General features: G+C 36.7%; 1 protein-coding gene across 5 annotated transcripts in view; it reads left to right on the forward strand.

Moving 5' to 3' along the window:
• The window catches only part of LOC128222576 (uncharacterized), a 47052-nt gene extending 38561 nt beyond the window's left edge, over nucleotides 1–8491 (forward strand). Inside the window, exons 13-16 of one of the 5 annotated variants that reach the window (XM_052931658.1) lie at nucleotides 589–915; nucleotides 1246–1347; nucleotides 5881–7734; nucleotides 7954–8491. In XM_052931658.1, coding sequence (XP_052787618.1) covers nucleotides 589–757 — 169 coding nt within the window. In that variant the 3' untranslated portion in view covers nucleotides 758–915; nucleotides 1246–1347; nucleotides 5881–7734; nucleotides 7954–8491. Of the gene's footprint in view, nucleotides 1–588; nucleotides 7735–7953 lie in introns of all 5 variants that reach the window. The other 4 variants (XM_052931660.1, XM_052931659.1, XM_052931657.1 and 1 more) reach the window with 4 other exon arrangements.
• Nucleotides 8492–10006: the final 1515 nt, after the last annotated feature.

The following is a 10006-nucleotide window of genomic DNA, read 5'->3' on the forward strand; positions in this document are numbered from 1 at the left end:
AAACCTTGTTATAAATATTGGACGGATAATTTTCAAAGCTGTTCACTAAGACGCAAGGCTTTTTTGAATGGAGGTCTTAAAACATGGTAGAAACGATTTACTTCCCTTGCGATTGAAAATGTTATGTCCAAAACTGAAGTCGTAGGTGCAGTAAACATTGCATGCACACATTCTTATCGCTACATGCTTAGTGCATTGAAAACATACAACTCATACCATGAATGCCAAATGTCGCCGTTATCGTTCGTTTTATTGACTCAGCACCTTTTCACGACATACCTTTATCACCAATATTATGATTACTGATTTAAGATGAAGCCAAGCCATAACAAACCAGTTGTCGAGTTGAAACGAAATGGAATATTTTGAATTATTTATTTTCTTATTTCAATTGGGTAGGTTGATTTATTTATAAAGATCTGCATAACTAAGTTATTACTTTGGGTATTACAGTATATTTCACTCTCTTTCAGTCTAAGCATACCAATTACTTGAAGGAAAACCACTGTATTGCATGTACAATGGTTACAAACATGATATACTATTAGTGATCGTTTCTTTGTGTTTATGATATACAATTAAATATAGGTGCAGCATGTTCATCACCAATTTGCGATTCAAGTTCTGCCGGATCCATGCAAAGTTATGTGTATTGGGTAAACTGGTCTACATGGTCAGCCCTTGGAGGTTGCAGTCGAACATGTGGAGGTGGTATACAGACGCGGTCAAGAATTTGCCTGTATATGTGCAGTTATAGGAACCAGTATTGGGGTTTGTATTGCTTCCACCGAAAAACAGATTCAGGTGTTACAGAGTCGGCGACACAACCATGTAATCAGAACTATGTAAACGGTGGTGACTTTGTGAACGGTGTTTGCCAGTGTAAATCTGGTATGAAAGGAACATGCTGTGAAGGTAAGAATCCTTGTTTGTATTTCACGTATTTATATTTGTCCAGAGAAAGCAGTAAAAGTCCTATCTTTATAAACAACAATATGTTAGCTTTAAAATACTTTGTATTGTTTATTGATTTTAAAATCACTTTATCATACCTAATGTCTAATAATTTTGCATGATATCCACAAACACAATGAACATTCTATTATATATTAGGTTTGTGCGTATTATGTATTTGGAATTTCCATGTCAATAAAATAATTTCCATTATTATACAAGAACATGTTATTATTATAGTTCAAACAACACCAATAACTGCATTTGTAATCATAAAGACATTGTTTACAGTTGCCCCTATGTGTAGCTCCCCTTGCCAAAACGGTGGGAAATGTATTCTCGATAAAACGTGCCAGTGTAAGACGGGATTTTATGGCAAACATTGTGAGCTAGGTAAGTGCCCGTTATCATGTGTATTATTGCAACCACATGCCAGCGCAGGACGGTATTCTATGGCAAACATTGTGAGCTAGGTAAGTGCCATTTATCTCGTGTATTATTGCTACAACATGCCAGTGTAAGATAGAATTTTATGGCAAACATTGTGAGCTAGGTAAGTGCCCGTAATCATTTGAAGTATTGATAAAACTCGACAGTGTTACGCGGGATTCTATGGCAAACATTGTGAGCTAGGTGAAAGCCCGTTATCGTGTGTATTATAGCTGCAACCTGTCAGGGAAAGTCGGGATTCTATGGCAAACATTGTGAGCTAGGTAAGTGCCCGTTATCGTGTGTTCTATTGCTACAACCTACCAGTGTAAGACGGAATTCTATTGCAAACATTGTGAGCTAGATAAGTGCCCGTTATCATGTGTATTATTGCAACATAATGCCAGTGTAAGACTGGATTCTAGGACAAACATTGTGAGCTAGGTAAATGCCCGTTGTCATGTTTATTACTGCTACAACATGACAGTCTAAGGCAGAATTTTATGGCATACATTGTGAGCTAGGGTAGTGCCCGTTATCATGTGTATTATTGCTACACGTGCTGGTGTAAGACTGGATTATATGGCAAACATTGTGAGCTAGATAAGTGCTGGTATTCATGTGAATTATTGCTACAATATTCCAGTGTAAGACAGGATTATATGGCACACATTGTGAGCTAGGTAAGTGACCGTTATCGCGTGTTCTATTGCTACAATCTTTCGGTGTAAGACGGGATTCTATGGCAAACATTGTGAGCTAGATAAGTGCCGGTATTCATGTGATTTATTGCTACAATCTTCAAGTGTAAAACAGATTATATGGCACATTTTGTGAGCCAGGTGAATGCCCGTTATCGCGTGTATTATTGCTACAATCTGCCGGTGTCTGACGGGATTGTATGGCAAACATTGTGAGCTAGGTTAATGCCCGTTATCATGTGAATTATTGCTACAATCTTTCAGTGTAAAACAGGATAATATGGCACACATTGTGAGATAGGTAAGCGCCCGTTATCATGTGTTTTATTGCTACAACTTGCAAGTGTAAGACGGGATTCTATGGCAAACATTGTAAGCTAGGTTAGTGCCCGTTATCATGTGTATTATTGCTACAACATACAAGTGTAAGACTGGATTATATGGTAAACATAGTGAGCTAGGTAAGTGCCCGCAATCACGTGAATTATTGCTACATCATGCCAGTGTAAGACTGGATTCGATGGCAAACAATGTGAACTAGGTAAGTGCCCGTTATCATGTGTATTATTGATAAAACATGCCGGTGTCAGACGGGAATCTATGGCAAATATTGGGAGCTAGGTTAGTGCCCGTTATCATGTGTATTATTATTACAACATACCGATGTAAGACTGGATATTATGGCAAACATTGTAAGCTAGGTTTGTGCCCGTTATCATGTGTATTATTGTTACAACATGCCAGTGTAAGACTGGATTATATGGCACTAATCGTGGGCTATGTTAGTGCCTGTTATCATGTTTATTATTGCTACAATCTACCAGTGTAAGACTGGATTATAAAGCACACATTGTGAGCTAGGTTAGTGCCCGTTATCATGTGTATTATTGCAACAACCTACCGGTGTAAGAATGGATTCTTTGGCAAACATTGTGAGCCAAGTAAGTGCCTGTTATCATGTGTATTATTGCAACAACCTGCCGGTGTAAGAATTGATTCTATGGCAAACATTGTGAGCCAAGTAAGTGCCGGCTATCATGTGTATTATTGCTACAACATTCCATTGTAAGACTGGATTATATTATACACATTGTGGGCTAGGTTAGTGCCCGTTATCATGTGTATTATTGCTACAATCTACCAGTGTAAGACTGGATTATAAAGCACACATTGTGAGCTAGGTTAGTGCCCGTTATCATGTGTATTATTGCAACAACCTACCGGTGTAAGAATGGATTCTTTGGCAAACATTGTGAGCCAAGTAAGTGCCTGTTATCATGTGTATTATTGCTACAACCTGCCGGTGTAAGAATTGATTCTATGGCAAACATTGTGAGCCAAGTAAGTGCCGGTTATCATGTGTATTATTGCTACAACATTCCATTGTAAGACTGGATTATATGATACACATTGTGGGCTAGGTTAGTGCGCGTTATCATGTGTATTATTGCTACAACCTGCCGGTGTAAGTCGAGATTATATGGCAAACATTTTGAGCTAGGTAAGTGCCCGTTGTCATCTGTATTATTGCTACAATCTGACAGTGTAAGACTTGATTCTATGGCAAACATTGTGACCTAGGTAAGTGCCCGTTATCATGTGTATTATTGCTACAACCTGCAAGTATAAGACTATATTCTATGGCGAACATTATGAGCTAGATAAGTGCCCGTTATCATGTGTATTATTGCTACAACCTGCAGTAGTAAGACGGGATTCTATGGCAAACATTGTGAGGTAGGTAAGTGATTGTTATCATGTGTATTTTTGCTACACCCTGCCGGTGTTAGGCGGGATTATATGGCAAACATTGTGAGCTAGATAAGTGCCGGTATTCATGTGAATTATTGCTACAATATTACAGTGTAAGACGGGATTATATGGCACACATTGTAAGCTAGATAAGTGTCGGTTATCATGTGCATTATTGCTACAACCTGCCGATGTAAGACGGGATTCTATGGCAAACATTGTGAGCTAGGTAAGTGCCCGTTATCATGTGAATTATTGCTACAACCTGCCGATGTAAGACGGGATTCTATGGCAAACATTGTGAGCTAGGTAAGTGCCCGTTATCATGTGAATTATTGCTACAACCTGCCGATGTAAGACGGGATTCTATGGCAAACATTGTAAGCTAGATAAGTGCCCGTTATCATGTGAATTATTGCTACAACCTGCCGGTGTAAGACGGGATTCTATAGCAAACATTGTGAGGTAGACATGCCGATGTTATACTTATGTTAAAACTACAGAAACAAGCTCAGTAGCAAAATGTTTAATCGGGATTTTATGGCAAACATTGTTAGATAGGTAAGTGGCCGTTATCGTGTGTATTATTGCTACAACATGACAGTGTAAGACGGGATTTGATGACAAACTTTGTGAGACAGGTAAGTGCCCGTAATCACGTGTATTATTGCTACAACGTGCCGATGTATGGCTTGAATATATGGGTAACATTTCGAGTGGCATAAATTTGGGATTAATAGTGGCATTGCAAACCAGGATTATATGGCAAACATTGCGAGATGTGTGTCCATATACACGTGTATTCATTTGAAACATATATTAATGCAAACATAGCGAGTAAGGTAGGTTCCTGTAGTTTTTGTTTAAATCCTGTGATTGTAAAACATTATGTTATGGCCCTTTTGCACGAGTGCTCTTGAAGAAACTTGCCCGTGTAAGACATGGTAAGATAGGTATGTGCATGTACCTAAGTACTCACTTATTCGCTTTATTTAAACCAGAGCAAGACTGGATGCTTTTACAAACATTTAGAGTTAGATAAGTCCCCGTTAGTGGCTTGTACGTAAAATAGCAATTGCAATATGCTCGTGTAAGACAGAAACTAATAACAGTCGTCGCAATATATGTAATTGCTGTATAAGCTTGCATCTTGAAGAAACCCATCCAGTGGAGGATAGAACACGACCGCAACGACCGGTATCATCTCACACTTGCCAATTTAAAACAGTACCTGTTGGTACGTATTTGAATGTAAGACATATTTATCAGGCAACTATTTCCATTTAAGTTAGTGCCATATGCATCTTAAGATAATGACACCTCTCAGATTTAGACTGTTTGGACTTTAGTAAGGATGCGTATTGACGTATATTCTCGTCTGCAGTCTCGTTACTGCGAACATTTCTCGTTCGGTAGATGCAATATGCAAATGAAATCTTATATACACCGCTCAGAGTAAGACAGGAGTGAATGACAAGCATTTCGGGTTAGATAAATGCCCGTTTTCATAAGATATATGTATGCGACCAATCCCGGTTAGACATGACTTAATTTCAAATATCGCGAGAGAGGAAGGTACGCGTAAGTAATTTCGTACAATGACCTATCCGCATGGTGAATTGTCTATTTTCTATTTATAGCATCCATTAGTTTAATTTAATGTGTCGCAGGTGCACTCTTTAAGTCAAGTTAGTCGCGGGCTACGGATTAGATAATCGTTTATATATATTTTTTATCAAAGGCAACTTCAACTAGGCACTATTGCTGCTTTCTATTATGAAACGGACTAACCAGATCATGATTATATCAATCAATGCTGTTTATCGAAGCAAATGTTTGTTTAGTCAAACTAATACGGATTGTTTGCGTTTTGTTTGTTTTGTTTTGAAGCAGGAGAAATGCTCGGAAATGCAATTTGTGCACTTGGAACAAGACTTGAGGATCTTCACAAATGGCTGTTTTTACATTTACAAAACATATAAAATAAATATAGGAGTCGTCAATATGGGACAAATTGATGAAATATCTCTCACTTATATTTCAGGTCAACAGTTTGCTGAACAATTGAAGCCACAACTACACACGTATATTCCTTTTGATGAGACATTTCAGCTTCTGTCGTGGTATGATGTGCCGGCATTCTCAGAACTAAACCGGGCGTGTTTTATTAAGATAAAAACGGCGGTATATGTAAATAACTTACTTTACTAAAGTTTCCATCAGCCGTTGTATCGTTACCTAAAATACCTCTAATACGCATGGTTATTAATAAATATTAAGTGCTCCAATGCAAGTAAAACAAATTCAACCAAAAAGCACGTATTGAAGGTTTCATTTACAGTAAACAGACGAAATAAGAAATGACGCATTGATAGGCGTGACTCATCTGGAATATGATTGGTCCCAGCCGGAATTATCTAGCACATTAAGCGATTGTGTTTAGTGTGCAAAAAATAAAATAAAATAAAAAAACAAGGACTTAAATTGACGTTGTTACACACATTACGCATAAGTATAGTCGTGACTTACTGAATGTTGCAACACTGACGTCACTGACACTTTATATGTTACATATACAATCAAAGCTCAATGTGACAAGATTATCAAAAACTGGTGAGTCGATTTTTTTCTTTTACGTTACTTCCACATACACTATATTAAATCAGTATAGAATGTTCTCGGCGACACGAATATCCTCTCTTATATAAATATATACGATGCTGTCGAGGGCACGATTTTCATTATTGAAATGATTATCACGCACACGCTGACTCCACTGACGACTTGTAGGATATCTTGAACATGACTGACATAGTGTGATAACAACCAATGAATGATGCTCCCAGTGACACGACTATCATTGCTATTGAAGTTTTTAATGATGTAGCTAGTGACATATTGTTGATGTCAAACAATTGTCATTATATTAATATTTACCGAACACGTCAGTTACCCATTGTCTCTGTATACTTCAAGAATGACGTCAAAACGATGACAATTCATGAGTGAATTTCTACCGTGACTTTCAAAAATCTTCTTCTGACGTCACAACAATTTAAATAGTGTCTGTCTATGTATAAAACGTTCTCAAAGATACAAATATACCGCTGTCGTCATCGCTGATACCTGTTTACCGCTGTCGTCAATAAAACCTGCTGTATTATTATAGATATAATGCTGGTGATAACACAGTCATCGCTGATGCCTCTTTACCGCTGTCGTCATTGAGACCTGCTGTTTTATTATAGATATAAGCTGGTGATAACACAGTCGTCGCTGATACCTGTGTTTACCGCTGTCTTCATTGAGACCTGCCGTATTATTATAGATATAAGCTGGTGATAACACAGTCGTCGCTGATACCTGTGTTTACCGCTGTCGTCATTGAAATCTGCTGTATTATTATAGATATAATGCTGGTGTTAACACAGTCATCGCTGATACCTGTGTTTACCGCTGTCGTCATTGAAATCTGCTGTATTATTATAGATATAATGCTGGTGTTAACACAGTCATCGCTGATATCTGCTGTCGTCAATGAATGTTTTTAATAATATATTACCCTTTGAACAGTATATATACATATAATGAATGCTGCCGAGGAGCTTCACCGCTGAGTCAGTTATCACTGGTGAAGTCACTGACATTTTCTGTATTATTTATTTTAGAATGCTCCCGAGGACACGATTATTACCGCTGAGTCGATATCTACCGCTGACGTAAGTTCGCCACCTGGAAATTATTCAATGGGGCCATTAGACGCGCATGGTTTTCTAAATGGGACAAGCAGGTTCGCCTGTCTTCAGGTCAGATGTCCCGGATTTCTAACCACAGGAGCAGCGTTTGATATTGTGGTCAATGTCACCATGGAAACAACATCCGGGCATTGCCTAGCAAGGTATGTAAAAATCGTGCCCCGAAAGCATTTCATAATTTATTATAATAATTTATTTATCTTATTATATTAGCACAAATAGTGTTTACGTGTTTGGGTGTATTACCGTTTATTAATAAATGTTCTGTTATATAACCGATGTCCAATTCAATTGCAATGTACCTCTTCGTGGACGCTTCCATGTTGTAACTAATAAAAGTTGATATATTATTATTTACACAGAAGTCAGTCGGCTCTACTGAGGTCTGGAAATATCATTTCACGATCGACTGGAGATGACAGTTTTCGAATCACACTATAGAAAGGTGATAACTACGGTCCTAGGTTTGGGGTGTATATTGGCACTGGTTTCCGTGACCGCGCTGTGTACCAAGCCCAGCATTCCTGCTACAGCGGAAGTCACTTTGACCACGTGACCATGGTGGCAGAAAATGGGGCAATTGCTTCATATCAATGCTGACGATTTATATGTGATTTTGCGTGTAACTCAAATACATGTTTGCGTCATACATGTAAAGAGCATTTCATTGGACATTCTCTTTTATTCATAAATATTCACAATATGTTACTGGTTATTTTTTTTCAAGTGTGATCAACTATTGATCATTGTATATATCAATTTCAAAAGCTTTGTGATTCAGGTTGAATTGATAAAATGTTGGTACATGCATATAAGTAGTCATTTTGTTTTATGTATAATGTTTGGCACTGCTTATATTAATATTTATTCGAAATATGATAAAGTAACTTTTAAAATGCATTTAGCTTTGTCAAATATCCCATTTGATTTGTGATACTGTTTTTCTAAGCGATTTGAGTCAGTGTATCAAAGTCCATAAAATTATATTCCGTAAGATTTGAATTTTCATATTTATAATTTATTATAAAAGTAATATATTATATGCATTTTGGTGCATAATAAAATTCCATATCATGCAAGTACGGTATGTATTCTAGGAACTACTTTAGTGTCGCTAACATGTCATCATTTTGATACATAAGATAACCTCAAATTACCAACGCCATCAAAAGCATGTAAATATTCAGGTACATGGTAATCAAAGAAACATGTACTAGGCAACTAATTGAAGATCAAAAATTGCAACATTATCATAAAAAATAACAGCTCTCTTAAAACAAATAAAGGCGAATTCGCGTCATCGATAGTAAAAGCGATTGACTCATACACTTCCCCCTATTTTGCATATAATGATCGTCAAAAAAAAATCCTACGAACATTCACTTTTGTTAAAAGGCTGCGTTACATCTTTAGAAAATGACGATTGGTTAACACTCATAAGATGAATACGATTATATAATATATTATTATGTTAGTTTATCTTGTGCTGTGACATTTAATAATTCTTCTAGTATTGGCAGTTTGTTTATTTGGCTGATATATAACGAATTATGTAACGTCTGACTTATTTCGCTGCAGTAGCCTCCCTTAACTTCAATACACACACGAACGTAACACATTTAAACGAGCAAGCCATCTCATATATGGACATTTGAACATTTGACAAATAGCGGTAAATTTCAATCAAGTCGAAACCGAAAAAAAGGAATAAATAGTCAGATATACAATGACTTGCTGTCAAGACGGATACGTATTTATAATATCCCCTATTTATCTGTCGCCTGCATGAACTTTACTGCAACATAATTTCAGCATAGTCTTTAACTAAATATTGTTACGTTTGCTTTTAATGTTGTGTGCTTTTCTAACCAAATAATGTCCTTGTTAGAAATACAATAATAATCAAACACCGTGAACATCACAAGTTAATAGTTTACTAGTTCTTTTGAATTGACGGGTTGAAAGTACAAGACTGTTGAACAAAGCAACCTAAAGTTTGCAAGTTAACCGGAAAAAACCCTGTTTGTTTGTTATCTTCATATAGAACGAATGTTGTATTCTTGAAATATATCCTGTCAATAGGCACGAAGGATTTTTCAGAAAAGCTTTAACCTAAACTTTAATAATGGTTACGTGACCATTTCCTATACTTAAATGATCGTCATTAACAATTTTTACAACTGAATTGTTTACAAATGATTGTATCCGCCATTTGATTTCAAACACATATGTTTACAATAAAAAGGTGGATGGAATGTATAATAATGGACGAATTGGCTGGGAGTAACTATGCCAGAAAATTGTTTCATTGATTGAGAAGTTACAGTTGAAAATTTAGACCTATGTAGATAATATAAACACAAATTTTAACACAATGCTTTGGTAATGCCGATCTGATGCGATTCGCCCGTACAC

The sequence above is a fragment of the Mya arenaria genome, chromosome 16 (assembly GCF_026914265.1).
Source record: "Mya arenaria isolate MELC-2E11 chromosome 16, ASM2691426v1".
Taxonomy (NCBI): Eukaryota; Metazoa; Mollusca; class Bivalvia; order Myida; family Myidae; genus Mya; species Mya arenaria.